The following is a 15,649-nucleotide window of genomic DNA, read 5'->3' as shown; positions in this document are numbered from 1 at the left end:
GATCCCAGGTCTACACTGATGGCTTTTGTAAAAAAGATTTCTATTAACTGGAATTCCTCTTCCTCCTCTTGCCCATTTTCAATTCCTGATTCCCTGTCTCTGCTTCTGCCATCTTTCTGACTTCCCCCTCACCCATTTTTTCCCAGCTTGCTCTAACTATTTTTACATCTATTCTTCTTCAGCTCTTGTTCTTCCTCTCTTTGGCTCCTGCCCCCTTTTCTTATCCTTCCTGCCATGCTTGCCCACCATTAGCATACCTACAGTCCATCATAGGAACAGCTACCACACTCTGAGAGGACAAAGAGGCATGGATTTTTCTCCTGTCAGAATCCTCTGAGGGTTTCTTCTGGGGAGGCCAAGTGAAGTAGTACCTCCAACTTAATTGCCGAATGTCTAGGGCTATTCCTGCAGGCCTGGGATTAGACTGGTTGATTCAAAACCACTCCATAACTGGAGTGATCCCATATCAGAAAACTTGGGTTATAAAATACTAAACGTACTGCCAAAGTTGAAGGAATATGAGATCAGCATTATGCTGCTTACACTGGGAGATATAGAGGAAGGATATATACCAGTCCTCACTGAAAACAACTTAAAATCTCAGCTGCAAATTCATCCAGGGTTCTCAGTAGGTGAGAACATGGATAGTAGACAACAATATGCAACCTGGTGATAGGAGACTGCAACGAATAGGAGAGTCAACTGGACTCTATCACATGAGGATTTAGGACAAGAGGAATATGGAAAACCTCTTCCATGAGTGTCTCACAATTGAGAGTTCACAAATAATTAGCATGAGTCTCCTCCACATTTCCCATTCACAGTTTATATTTAGATAGTAGCAGAATCAAGAGAAGCCACACAGGAGTGGTCTGGAAAAGTCTGAATACCTGTTTGTACAGTATCAATCCAACCATGTCTAATCCTACTCAAAAAGGGAAGTCAGAGAAATTCCATGTATTATTTGGGTTTAATTATCCCCTAATGAAAAAAATATTTACTGCACTTAGCAGCTCCTAATGACTTCTGGAACAAATACATTCCTAAGCGACCCAATTGGTATCACTCTACTAAATAGCAGAGACTTCAGCTGACCTCACAGAAACCTGTGGCCCCTCATGCACTTAAACAAGTTAGAAGAATGGCTGGGGCTCTAGGGCCAGGAAAGGAAAGGCATCCCAGGGTAGGAGACATAGGAGGAAGGAGAAACTTTTGACTCAATGGACACTAAATTTGTAACCTCTTCTCTATAACCATTCTCTGCCAAATTTATCCTATATTTTTCTGGTCCAATAGCAAATGTTCTTCTTGAAATCAGGAATTTCTTTCAAGCTTTCAATAATTCTCAGCAGGAAATCCTTACACAGAGTAATTTGAAGATTATAAGGGGTGAGAAAAACCACACAGATTTTTTGATCAATGTCCACAAAAATTTCTGATAGACCCTCTGTTTTTCAATATGTGATAAATCTGATCAAAAACAACAATAGCATCATGAGTGGTGTTTACGTGTATTCAAAGTTACATACGTAAAGTTTTAATCACATTGACCTATTCAGAGCTCTCTTAGGGACAGAATAAAACCCATAATTAACAAGTATGAAGTTCAATGTTTAAGTGACATTAAGAAACAAAAGCCAAGCAACCAGACACAGAGGAGGAGGTTAAGAAGTAGTAATGTCAAACTTGAGGTAGGCTTAATGAAACTCCAACATATGTCCCAGTTAGAGAAAAGGGGCCAACATAAAAATTGATTTTAACAAAAATAATACTGATATAGGCAGAAAACAACTTCAAACACTCAGTTTTTTCCTTAGTGTTACACAGTGCTCTTTGTATTATAGTTTTAATGGATTTAAAGATGGTAGGTGGATATTCAGGGGAAAAACATCATGCCAGTTTTACATTGACAGTTTTGTATTTTTCACTTGAGGAAAAGCCTTAAGATTGACTTTTAATCTTAAGGAAAGGATAAGGACACTTCTGGGTAGTCCTGAAGAATATATAACTTATTGGGAAACCATTTGTGCTTTGAGGAGTCTCAGCATCCCCATGTAGACGAAAGGTAAAATAAGATTAGTTTGGGAGGGTGGTATAAAAGGGAAGGTGGTGGTATTGGCATGAGGTATATACAACTGTGAAGTATTCATCCTCGCAGATGAATGAGAGGTCCGTATCTGTGGAGACATTCTGAAGACAGCAGGTGTCCTGTGGATCAGGCTGGAAGAGGCAATTGGAAAGCAAGAGCTCTGCACATTCCATGACGTCTCCCATCTTCTAATTCTGTTAAACTTCTTGCTACCAAGAACACTCGGCCCTACCTCTTCACTATCTGGGTCTGAACTACATGCAGAGGCTTTTCAGGTCTGATGTCTGACATCTGGATCCTTGTTTTGGGGAGTTGAGGACTCTCAAGTGTTTCGGGTGTTGATTAACCTTTTCTTATCAGTAAGTTAATCATTACAGCACGCTACTTGATTTAATTTGTTTTTTACCTGTTACATGTTTCGGCTTCTTCTTTGCAGTCCCTGTCTGCATCTCCTCTGCCACAAATGTCATCATGGTCATGTCTGTCAGTTCTTCACCTGATCCAGGGGCAGAATGAACCTCCTAGAAAACAACCAGGAATTTCACTCTCAACTGGAAGAGAGAAAACAGTAGTTCTAAGACCTTAAAGAGAAATTTACTTCTGTCTAATTTTACAGTCTACTCCCTGGCCAACCAACTGCAGAAATACCATATGTTGCAAATGGTTTTTCAGTCACCAACGTGAGGTATGATCGATCATCTGTTTCCTCTCTTGAGAAACAAGATTTTGAATTAAATCTCCTTTCTTTCTTCAAAATAAATCCCATCATTAGCACATTTTTTAGAAGTATAGGTTGATATTTTGCCTTTGATTTACTGACAATGGCATAATGAGGCAACAACAGCACAGCAACTTCTAGTTTAAGTGAGGTGTAGGGTGGGAATAGGGTTAATTCCCAGCTACCCATTTCTGCTGGAGGTATGGAAATGCCTTTTCATCTTCAAGAATAGCTTACTCCATGTTTAGCAGGGTCATCTCTAAACCATTTCAGATTCTAAAGACATATAACAATGTGTTTGTCTAATGGACTGCAACTAATGATCATCCATTCAGTTCAAACTTCCGTTGAGTAGTAACTGGACAGCATTATCTGGTTATGGTGGGAACAAATGTGACAGTGCACAGTACCTTTTTTAAAGAAGCTGAAGAGCAGTCTGCTGTTAACAGAAACTGTGGTATCCAGAAGTGACACCATGAAGATCAGGAATGCTATTGGTGAGGGGAAATCCCTGCTTCCTGGGATGCAGGCTCTTCTTATGAATGCAGAAGTACCTTCTCCCTGTAGTGCAGATGCAGGTGTTTCTGGGACATTAAAAAATATTTAGCACCCTTTATGTCTGTTCTTGAGCTGGGGAACTTTCAGGGATGGAGGATGGCCAGCAGGTCCAGAAGCTGCTGTATGTTCTGAACTATGGTACATAAGGTCAAGATGAGAATGAGGGTAGGTGGGGGAGACCATCATCCCCAGGGAAACACAAGCTGTGCTGAAGGGCAGGGCCTTCCCTCCCACTGTCAGCCCAGCAATAGAAGCCCATTTGCCTGTTCAGTACAGTGGGCTGGTAGGACTAAAGGAATCATGGAAATAAGGACCTGTGCTAATTACTATGGTTAGAAAGAACCTTACCACTTCTGAGCTCAAATTTGCCTCCTTCACCAACTTTTTTTCCCAGAAATTAGTGGTATAATTTTTAATAGGGAAGGAATACCCAAAAAAGTAAGTATAGAAGCATTCTAAAGAATTCAAGAAATGAAGTTTGGAATAAGGAAGACTATATTTTATTAATTGCCTCCACCCACACAAACATTTATAGAGACAGCTGGGACCAAATGGGACACCAACCTCTGATGGAGGAATCATGACCCAGAGCTAGGACAGCTCATTTTTATATAGGTTTTATCATCAAAAGGTTATTTGTAGGGAAGTTTCTGCAAAGCAAGACGACTTGAAGTTTGCAGCACTCACAAAAAAATTGTTATTATCTTGTTATGCTCATAATTTTCTATCCCCTGCAGCTGGTGTCTGAGCTCAAGTTCAAAGCTGATATAGTTTCATGCCTTTGCACAGAACTTCCTAAGCAGGGCTTTACCATAACTTCTGGGCAATCTTATCCTCAACCTTTGCACAGAAAGTTCCCAGGGCAAAGTGCAACCACAGCTCTGAGGCAGTCAAAGACCATTGTCCAAGTCACCACTCTCCACAATTAATGTATTTCCTCAGAATCATATTATAAACATAGAGAAGAAATTTGAAGTTGAAAAAGAAAAATATCCCAAATAATCTATTTGGTTAACTATGTATAGCATATGAGCACAGGCCAATCTCCTGGGTGCTAATAAAGGGTTTTGTGTTTGCTGCACCTCAATTTCCTACTCTGCCCATATGGTATATAATGATACTTACATCTTTGAGTTGCAGTGTCCTTATGTGTTAATTCTCTTAAAGATCTTACTTACAGCAGTACCTGGCATAGAGTAAACACCAATAGTGCCTTGTTCTAGTGCTTCTCATTTGACACAAATTTTATTAATGTTGGACATAGTTCTTTCAAGGTACTTATAGTCATAAGATTATACTTCACTCAAGAGCATCCAGATGCAATTTTTTATCTTGGAGAGGTTTGCTTTTTTCTTGAAATTCTGAGCACAAGGAAACATTCAGCCCTGTGGTCCTTGGGGGCCTTCCTGTGTGTACAAGGAATCAGTGCTTCATGTCCAGCTTAGTATCTCACTTAAGCAATTGTAGCTACAGTAATTAAAGTGGTCTAAGATTTAGAGATAGAAGTGATTCTGACTGCCAAATTCATTTAATTGCTCTTCCATGATATTTCCTACATCTTTGAACTTCTCTTTCATCATCTATAAATTGAGGATAATCAAATGTCCTGTATTTGGGGAGATTTCAAGAGGTGGGGGTTCCTGCATAGAGCCTAGGACTGAAGTTTCTGTTATCCTTGGTGTAGTCCTGCCTACTCTTCTGAAGGCAAGGTCCACAACAGCATGTACAGCTGACCACTGAGGAAGGCACATCTGTTTCTTCTCAGAATGTGAAGAGGGTAATGACATCATTAATTATGTGCTTGGGAGTTAACTACAGCTGTGTGAATCACATTTATGTGTGTGGTTAATATTCCATCCAAGCACAATGCACTATGTGGATTTCCACATGGAAATATCCTTGGCCAAATGAGAACTGAAGGGATATCTTTATGAAGGAGATTCAGGAAGACACCTGATTCATGATTAGAGAATATCTAGGGAGATGTCTAGGAATCTTACTCAGCACTTTCTCATATAGGGGAGGGCCTTTGTTTTACCTCCCCCCACCATTTTCCCATAGGCTATGGGAATTCTCCTTTGAAAGATCCTTGGGCATGTTCTCACCAAAATCTTTCTCAAAGCCCAGGTAATCTACTGTGCAACTCTGCAGTCTTAAATTTCTCTCTATTCCACTTCAGAGAATCCAGTATGCTCATTCAAGATGAAACCCAGGAGCTGTCCCAGAGTTAAGGAGGAAACTACAACAGTGGAAAGATGTGTCATTTATATTCAACCAGTATCTGAAGGACTTTCTCACCCAGGAAGACTCTGACAGCCACCAGGGGCAGGACCTCCATGAGCTAGCTACTGGCTGAGGGGCACAAGTTGGCAGAGTGGCTTGTCCTCAAACAGCCCATGTAAAGTTGCCAGAGACTCTTATTACACTGAGATGCTGCTCCAAGGTTGCTGGATCTCAGGATGTTCCACTCACCAAGTAAACTTTTGACCAGCTCTTTTGTTTTCCATGTCAGATTTAGGGTATGGCAATATCAGGACTGCCTGAGTGGGGACACAGAAGATAAATACACAGGATGAAAAGTCATAGCAATCCAAAAATGTCCTTTCCTCCTGATTGAAAACAACCTCAGGATGAAGGGGAAGCATCTGTCTGAGAAGGAGAATGTGACAGAAGGCCCCATGTTAAACGACATCACTCTGAACTGGGAATGAGAGTGTCCCAGGCTCCACCCTGACTGCTTTACTTACTAACTATGGGCCAGGGATCTCTTTTTTATTTCAAGAACATTTATAATCTTTTAAATTAGCTTAACTTCACAAGCAACTTGAGTGTTTTTTCATAACCAAACACTGCTTTTCAAAATACATGACTTTACAGTCTATCCTGAAATTCTTGGCCTGGAATTGCTAAAGGTCTGTGTTTCACAGCTGGTTAATGTGTTCAATAAAAAAAAAACCATCATTATGAAGCTTTATGTTTTTCTGAGGGAGGGGGTTACTGGGGATGGAACTCAGGGGCATTTGACCACTGAGCCACATCCTCAGCCCTATTTTGTATTTCATTTAGAGACAAGGTCTCACTGAGTTCCTTAGCACCTTGCCCTTGCTGAGGCTGGCTTTGAACTTGCCATCCTCTTGCCTCAGCCATCTGAGCAGCTGGGATTACAGGTATGCACCACCATGCCCAGTCTACACATACAAGCCACAAAAATTTTAAATTTTATTTTAAGTCAAGTCCTGAATGCAATTTATTACAGATGCTAAATTGTCATATGTTTCAATATATATAAATATTTCTATATACCCACATTTTGGCAAAGAAGATCAAGGACAGAGGTAGAAAACCGAAGGGGACAAGGTCTTACCTAATTCATGCAAAATAGAGATACCATCCTGTGGGCTTTGCTGAAGACCAGGGAGGTGATGCCTATGACACCCATCCCAACTCAGTCTTTAAGAGGTCAGGGAGGCCTGTGTAATAATGTAATATTCCCTCTTTTTCTAAAAAGTAAAAAAGAAAATCCATGAAACATTAAAATATCTGATTTTGTGTTCTTTGTTTTTCTAAGCTAAGTACACATCTTTCAGTACTTCTAGGAAGGTCTCATCATGTTTGACCCAAAACATGAAAACACTTTTCTTTTCCATATAAAATAAATGAATTTTTTTCTTTTACATTGAATTACAATTCAATGTAAAAGACATGACTTACATGGCCATTTAATGTCTATTTAATGAAATTGTAAACTTCTCAGTAGAAACTTTTCTGCCTATATGATTGACACTTCAGTCTTTTTATTATTATATTTTAGTTGTAGGTGGACACAATATCTTTATTTATTTATTTATTTATTTATTTTATGTGGTGCTGAGGATAGAACCCATATGTGTGAGGCAAGTGTTCTATCACTGAGCTACAACCTCAGCCTGGCACTTTAATCTTTATCTTTTTTATACAAATACTCAGTTTATCCTTATTTGTCTAATTTCTATTCCACTGCTAATCTTCTAGCCAAAAATTCTTGTCACTTGAAGAAAATAACTTTTTAATACATCCATTTACCTTTGATTCTTTCATTCATCATTTATTCAGATCTTACTGTATTCTTGGTTACATGAATATATATATATATATATATATATATATATATATATATATATATATATATTCTCCTTGTTTTCCTCCTGCAAGAGAGAAAACCATCTTAAATTTTGTATACAAGAAAAAAAAATGTTTAGTGGCAGAAGAAGTTGATAAATGTCCCAAGAAAATTTACAAGAGTGAAGCTATAAATTCTCTCCAAGATACTGGAGAAGACTTTTAGCAGATCCTGAAAGAAATGGCAGTATTTGGTCATGCAAAAGGGAAATTCTAGCTAAAGAGAACTATAAGAAATAAGTTCAAGGAATGCATCTTAGTATATGAGGAACCTCTTACATGCAACTGAAATACGTAAGGTAGATAAAGAAGAGCTGTGAGTAAAAAAAAAAAATAGAAATAGTTTATACCAGATCCTCCAAATTTTGAATACAAGTGAAGATTTTAGTCAATTCATGGCTCAGAAAGAGACCTTAATAGGATTGTGCACTCAAATCTGAGAAAAAGTAGATGAGCTCAGATGATTTAGTGAAATAAACCTGGCCAGTATTTAGGGCTTGAAGGAGGCAGAAAACTATTTTTTACTTCCTCATTTTCAGTTCTCTAAAATTTTAATTCTGAGAGCTTCTAGAATATTATTTTCCTTGGGAAGTTGTTCTGTGTTAATTGCCTGGTAGCTTACTCTTTATCAAGGATTTATTTTAATGACATTGACTTTGAAACTACAGCAAAACTCTTCTGTGGATGCTCAGAGACCAGATTTCTTGAGCTTGCTGAGCCTCAGCTTTAGTACTCTGTCAGCCAAACATAGAGAAATAATTAGAAAGCTTTAAATGATCCATGTAGTCCTTTACATTTTCATGCATATCTATAGCGGGTGGGGGAAAGGGCAGGAGCCATTTAGACTCCTTTGTAATAATTCCTATAGTTATAGTTTGATTGATATTGCCACTTGCTTTGTGAAACTAATTTTTTAAAATGACCAAGCTCTTACTATGTTTTTTAAAAGTTCTAATAAAAACTCAATTATTTAAGTAAAAACAAGGGAAAGTTAAAAAAAAAAAGTTTTAAACTAAGCAAATAATTAGATTAGGTTAAATATATTACAGCCCATTTGAATCTATTAAAAGGTATGTATTAGGTATAAAAAAACTCTAAAATGCATTTACCAACACCTAGACAAAAAATTGAAGGAGAATTAACAATATTTAATATACAATTATCATATGCAAACTAAATGTATTATTTTAATTAATTTATAACTTTTAAATATTTTCCTTAAATTTTACATGTTTTGAAGAACTATTCCAGTTTAGTTTTTTGATTTTAAAATGTGTTTATAGGGAAACAATGTTTTCAACATAGAATGTACCATCTTATGCATTTAATATTGTTATATGTTCATTTTGTAAACTTTTTAAACAATGTCCTTTGATTTGTAATAGGTTAATACTAGAAAATCAAAACACTTACTTCACTTGAAGTGTTATTTGAAGAATTGAAATATTCATGCATTTATAGGCCTTTGACCAATAATTATCTAACTCACATTTGTGGTCCTGGAGTACCATATGAAATATGTACATTATACAAATTAATACCTTTTATTTGTTTGTATTATTACTATAAATAGTATTTTAAGTAGCATTATAATTACTAAACATAATTAATATTAATTTTAAACATCTCTACCATTTTTTTCAAGGGAAAAATGGAATTTTTTTTAGTTGTTGATAGACCTTTATTTTCTTTATTTATTTTTATGTGGTGCTGAGAATTAAACCCAGTGCCTCATATGTGCCAGGCAAGTACACTATCGCTAAGCCCCAGGCCCAGCCCCTGGAATTATTATAACCTCGAAATATAGTAAGTAAAAATTTATGAACACATTATGGAGTGCTACAGAAAATTCTCTAGCTCTTTAAAGCATCATATATGTGGAATAAATTTTAATGGAATTTCAAGCACATTGGTATTTAAGAAACATATTTATAATTATAGTATGCAGTAATCTCTGGGGTTTATCTCTATGGAGTCCTAAAAGTTAAAAGTCTAGTTTTATGGCCTTGTAAATCTTTGTCCCTGCAAGTGTACTCTCACAAGTGTTTCTGTTAAGAAACTTGGGTTTCTCAGGGCTGAGGATATATCTCAGTTAGTAGAGTGCTCACTTTGCATGTACAAGACCCTGGGTTTAATCTCCAGCACCATTACACACAAAAAGAAACTTGGGTTTTTCAAACTATCTGTTTTCATTTAGATTCTTGGTGTGGTGACTGTGGAATATACTGTACTTTAACATTTATTGCTCTGACATGAGGAAACAGAAAATTCACAGATGAGAGTTTAGACAAATTAGAAAAATTTCTAATGTAAAACTTCTCAGGGCAAACAGCTATAGCTCATTAAAGGGCTAGAAAGATATCTGTTTAAGTATACACTAAAGTAATAAAATATTAGTTTATTTTCTTTTTGTGAGGATTGTGAATTATGAGAGATTATTAGCAGGTTCAATAGAAAATTAGTGTTAAAAATAATTTCTGGTAAAAAAAAATTGTTTTTAATACCCAAAGAAGTCATTGAAGATATGGTCTCCAGACTTTTAAAATCTTATTATAATTTCCATTGTCATAGTAGTTTAGAGTTTATTTAAGACCATTGCATTAATGAATGAACTCTTTTGAGATATCGTATTAGTTGGCATAGTCTAGGATGAATGCATGATATATAAAAGTACTACTTAGTTACAGAATTGCAAATTAGAAAATTTTCTATTTGGCATTAATGTTACTAAATGGCATTCATTGAATGAATATTTAAATTATTTCTCTGTATGAAGGAAAAATGGTGAATGACCATTGATACAGCTCCTGAATTCATGTTACTCCAAAAAGTCATCTCTCCATTGAATTCAAGAGAGAAAGAATTAAAAGGGTAGTGATTTGATGATATGGGAAAATATGAAGCATAAAATATTTCTAAGCATAAAATATGGTCTTTGATCATGATGTGAAAGTGATGCAGGTTTTCCACAAAAGAATCAAGAACTGTGGGCAGGGGGTGGGGGTGGAAGCGTTATGGTTAGATTGGTCTTTTATAGAACATGAGCACTATCTAGGAAATGATTTACTGCTGTTTCCCATGACATATACAATGAATTGGATATATAAATAAGATTATATTAATCTCACATTTTAATTTGCATAGTCTTTGACATCCCATCTAGGTAAAAAACTTTGACTGCCACGTGCCTTTCTTATTCCAACTTACAATATGGAATGTACCAGCCTTGTATGTCTCCCCTCTATACTAACTCCTTTTTGGAGTAACAGAGAAAGCAAGCAAGCAAGGAAACAAACAAAAAAACCCTGGTAATAACAGAAATCACGTTTATATACCCACACAATTCTTGTTGTTGTTCTACTTAGTTATACATGACAGCAGAATGCATTTCAATTAATTGTACACAAATAGAGCACATTTCAGTTCTGTGTACATGATGTAAAGTTGCAACATTCATGCAATCACATATGTACCTAAGGTAATGATATCCATCTAATTTCACCATCTTTCCTGCCCTCATCCCGCTTTGCCCAATCCAAAGTTTCTCCATTTTTCCCATGTCCCCCCATTATGGATCAAGGACTTAAAATCATCATAATATAGTGATGGAGCCATATCAATGTTTATAGCAGCTCATTTCACAATAGGTAAACTGTGGAACCTACCTAGATGTCGATCAATAGATGAATGGATAAAGAAACTGTTGGGGGCGCTGATTTGTGTGGCTCAGTGGCAGAGCGCTTGCCTCACACCTATGAGGCACTGGGTTCTATCCTTAGCACTACATAAAAATAAGTAAATAAAATAAAGGTATTGCGTCCATCTACAACTAAAAATATTTTAAAAGAAACTGGTATATATACACAATGGAATATTACTCAGCATTAAAAGAGAACAAAATTGTGGCATTTGCAGTTAAGTAGATGGAGTTGGAGAATATCATGCTAAGCAAATAAGTCAATCCGAAAAAACCAAAGGTTGAATGTTTCGTCTGATTAGTGGATGCTGATCCCACACACTTCTGATTCTGAAAAACAGCTATAAAAATATGCCCAACGTAAACTTAATAATCTTTGTCGTAATTAGTTTCCTCTTCATTGACTGATGACATAAATTGAAGAGCTAATGCAATAATATTCATTGAAAATGGTTCAAAATAAATAGAAATGTCTGTAACTCTTTAATGTGTTTTTGTATCACTTTCATGCTTAGTATCATCTGGGCTTACAAACCTTTGAATGTATTTACTACAGATATGCATGTTTTGTTGTTGTAGCTGATTATCATGAATAGTAGAAATGGAGTTTTGTATGTTAACAAAGGACTAGAAATCTGGGTCAAAGCAGTACAAAACGGACAACCAGAGTTTGAGAACAAGTCAACTTTAAGAGGTTGTTTGTTACTGTCTTAAATTATATTTTTATAAATTTCATTTTTAGTTGTTTACACTATTATATAGAAATAAAGTTTCCTTTAATATTTTGACTTTAAATTATATCACATTATACAGTTCAAGTGTTAGATTTTGAGATTTGGTGTAGAATCCATAAAGATATCTTCCAGAAACAGTATGTGGTCTATGAATGATGCCCACTATCTTTCTTCCTTTTCAATTTTTATGCCTCTTATTTCTTTTTCTTGTAGTATTACATTTACTAAAGTTTTCATTCAGTGTTGGAACAGAAATGCTAATATTAAACCATCCTTTACTGGTTCTTTACCTCAGGAGAAAAAGAATTGATATTTCCCCATTATGTGTGAGGTTAGCTGTAGATTTTTCATGGGAACCATTATCACATTGAAAAATTTCCCTTCTAGTCCTATCTTAATTTTTTCTTCTTCTTCTTCTTCTTCTTCTTTTTTTTTGTACTGGGAAGCTAACCCAGATGTATTCTATACCACTGAACTACCTCCCCAGTCTTTTTTATTTTTTTATTTTGAGCCTGGGTCTCACTAATGTCCAAGCTGGCTTTGAATAGCAATTCTCCTATTTCAGCATCCAGAGTCACTGAGATTACAGCCATGCACCATCGTACGGGGGCCCAATCTTGAATTTTTTTTTTTTTAGTGTAGTTGGACATAATACCTTGATTTTATTTGTTTATTTTTATGTGGTGCTCAGGCTGGAACCCAGCACCTCCCACTTGCTAGGCAAGTGCTCTACTGCTGAGCCACAACCTCAGCCCCTATCTTGAATTTTAACAAAAGGATTTTATCATAAATGTTCATAGAAGTTTTATTTATACTAATCAAAACCTGGGAAAAAATCTGAATATCCATCCATAGGATAATGTATGAAAAAATTGCATAAAACAAGGAGTAGTATATTCACATAACAAAGTATTCAGCAATGATAGATGAAAGAAACTGCTGAAACGTGCATGTAGCACACATAGTATGCAAAGCATAGAAGCTAGTCACAAAAGAGTTCATACTACAAACCATTTGTTTTACTAGAAAAGTAAAATTAATTTATGGAGGCAGAAATTTAAAAGATGATTGTGTGAAGATGGCCTTTGATTGAGAATTGAAAAGAAAATATTCTGGGTAATAGAATAGAAATGTCATATCTTGCTTGGCTAGTGATTTACAGGATTTAAATTATCAACTGTCATAAAATTGAGTATTTAAGTTCTATATATTTTAAAATATGTAAATGATAATTTTACCTAAAATTACATTATAATTAATATATACAGTATAATTATACATAATAGTGAGATTCATTGTGATATATTAATTTTCTTAAATGTGTATATAAGCATTTTTATTACTTGATTTTTAAACTATTTTTATTGTTGTTGGACCTGTATTTTATTTATTTATATGCGGTGCTGAGAATTGAACCTAGTGCCTCACACATGTTAGGCAAGTGTTTTACCACAGACCCACAACCCCAGCCCCTATTACTTGATTTTAATTACCTTACAAGTAATGCTTATATAGCAAGACAAAGTTATTAAAAGTAATGTGAGCTTTTCTGGTGTATTAAATGTGAAAGTTAAAAAAATAACAAAGTTCACAGCATTTAGTTGGTGATCAATAAATACTAGTTTATCTTCCCTAGTGACAGAAGTATTCAAGCACAATTTAGAAAATGGCAGATCTGGAATGTAGTTGGAAGTTTTAAGATAACAGGTTTGCAGCTGATGATAACCCTTAAAACTTTTCTCAACTCTGACATTTCACGATTAACACATTTTTTTTTCCTATTTACTTCTTACATACTCAACCAGGATAATACAAGAATTCAGTGTATTGATACCTGGTAGTTGTGTTAGTAACATTATACATTTTGAACAGCGGGCGGTGGTGGTGGTAGTGGTGGTGTTTGTAAAAGTTATAAATAAACAAACAAACAAATAAATAAAAAGGGGGGGGACAAAGGCAAACCCTAGCTCGCTGCCCCACTGACAGGTCTGCGATGCCCTTTTCTGTGACAAGCGGTGGTCCTTAGGCCTGAGAACAAACATTATAGGTGAGAAATAGAAAAGGAAATTAATTTGCATAGCGAGGCCAGCGGAACCAAAGCAGAAAAGCAGAGCGCCCTTTCCATCTGCCTGACGCGCAGCATGTGGGAACCTGCAGAGCGCTAGTCCCCGTCAGTAAGGACGCCTGGGCAGGCGTCTTCCAAAGCACCAGAGGGCACGGCGTGCCCCCTTCTGGCTGATCCCCGACTGGCCTTCACCGCCCTGAGCCACGAGCTCGCAAGAGCTGCGTGCGGACACAAAACTGCGCCCAACTGGAGGAAAAGGAGGCTGGACTCCTCTGCTACCCCATCCCGTGCTGGGCCCGGAGGCCGGGGTGGCGGGGGTGGGCGGGGGAGGGCGCTGGCGGCCGAGGGCGGGGCGCGCAGCGTGGGCCGGGCCGGGCTTCTGCCTTTACCCCCTCCGCTTCCAGACTCGTAGCGGCTACTCTGTTTCTCGGCTTGGTCGCTGACTTTTCCCCTTCGCCCTGCCATTCCCCCTTCCTTTCCACCTCTTCCCCGGCGGGCAGCACGGCGGCGCGGGTGTGCGAGGTGGACGGCTGCCGCAGCGAGACCAAGCTCCAGCGTCGTAAGTGCATCAAGCTGGGCGTCCTGGACGCGTTCCTCTGCTCGCAGGTAGACCCCGCTCCCCCAGAGCGCTGCCTCCTCTGCGGACCCCCCTCCTCTTCATGGTGATCTGTTTATACCTGCACATAGCACAAGTTGGTCAATTTCTTTCCCCAGGACTTGCGCGCTCTCTCTCCCATCCTCCCGCCCCTTGACCCCATCCTTTAAACTACTGTTCTCTCTTCTATTTTTATGAGATATTGCAGACCCTCAGTGGAATTTTAAATTCCTTTTTTCTCTCTATCCCTTTTTCTCTCTACCTTCCACATAGAATGGAAACAGATGACCCTTCCCTCTATGAGTCTAGCTTATTTCACATTACAGGATGTTCTCTAATTTCATTTATTTTCCTACAAGGGACATAATTTTGTTTTTCTTTAGGGCTGAGTAAAACGTGTGTGTGTGTGTGTGTGTGTGTGTGTGTGTGTGTGTGTGTGTGTGTGTGATGTATATATATCACATTTTCTTTATTCATCTGGTGACAGACATTTAGGCTGGTTACATGACTTGGCTATTGTTAACTGTTTCGCTATAAACATGATTATGCATGTCTTCATGTTTATAAACATGATTTACGCATCTCTAAAGTATGCTAACTGTAGTTCTTCTGGATAAATACTATGGAGTGGTGTGGTTGAATCCTGTACTCTTGAGGAACCTCCATACTGATATCGATGGTGATTTTATTAATTTAAAAATCCACCGAGGGTCTGTAAGTGTTCCCTTTTCCCTGCATTCTTGCCAGCAGTTATTACTATTTGTACTCTTGATGGGTGGTATTCTAACTGGAGCGAGATAAAATCTCAGTGTAGTTTTGATAAATCATTTTTTAAAAAGAGAGGAAAAAACTGTAAATTAAGAAAGGAAATTTTGGATGACCATGTATGCGGTTCTAATATTATTCTGCGTTGTTATATGCAAATTTATGTCAAGAAAATTGTAATTCAATAGTGAATTTTCTTAAGTTATAAGCTTTTCCTGGGCTGGGTTTGTGGCTCAGTGGCAGAGCACTTGCCTTGCATTGTGATGTAGC

The 15,649-nt window shown here is 37.2% G+C and overlaps 2 protein-coding genes and 1 long non-coding RNA gene across 8 annotated transcripts in view; 2 read left to right on the top strand and 1 right to left on the bottom strand.

Moving 5' to 3' along the window:
- The window catches only part of LOC144368219 (uncharacterized), a 121,785-nt gene extending 115,456 nt beyond the window's left edge, over positions 1–6,329 (top strand). For 3 of the 6 annotated variants that reach the window (XR_013427987.1, XR_013427990.1, XR_013427993.1), the window contains 2 exons: positions 2,526–2,774; positions 5,545–6,329. The gene's annotated coding sequence lies outside the window, so the exon portion shown is untranslated. Of the gene's footprint in view, positions 1–2,158; positions 2,365–2,525; positions 2,775–5,544 lie in introns of all 6 variants that reach the window. The other 3 variants (XR_013427994.1, XM_078026915.1, XR_013427996.1) reach the window with 2 other exon arrangements.
- Positions 2,309–7,209, bottom strand: LOC120890502 (uncharacterized). The gene is made up of 3 exons (XR_005734707.2): positions 6,730–7,209; positions 3,218–5,905; positions 2,309–2,610 (listed from the first exon to the last, which is right to left on the bottom strand). It is a non-coding gene; the product is annotated as an uncharacterized LOC120890502 (long non-coding RNA).
- Positions 7,210–10,451: 3,242 nt separating this feature from the next.
- LOC144368627 (uncharacterized) overlaps positions 10,452–15,649 on the top strand; it is a 30,496-nt gene continuing 25,298 nt past the window's right edge. The window contains exons 1-2 of the mRNA XM_078027798.1: positions 10,452–10,520; positions 14,221–14,578. Coding sequence (XP_077883924.1) covers positions 10,452–10,520; positions 14,221–14,578 — 427 coding nt within the window. The remainder of the gene's footprint in view (positions 10,521–14,220; positions 14,579–15,649) is intronic.

Source organism: Ictidomys tridecemlineatus, chromosome 11 (genome assembly GCF_052094955.1).
Source record: "Ictidomys tridecemlineatus isolate mIctTri1 chromosome 11, mIctTri1.hap1, whole genome shotgun sequence".
NCBI lineage: Eukaryota > Metazoa > Chordata > Mammalia > Rodentia > Sciuridae > Ictidomys > Ictidomys tridecemlineatus.
The sequence above is the reverse complement of the archived record's forward strand: the minus strand, read 5'-3'. Positions and strand labels throughout refer to the sequence as shown.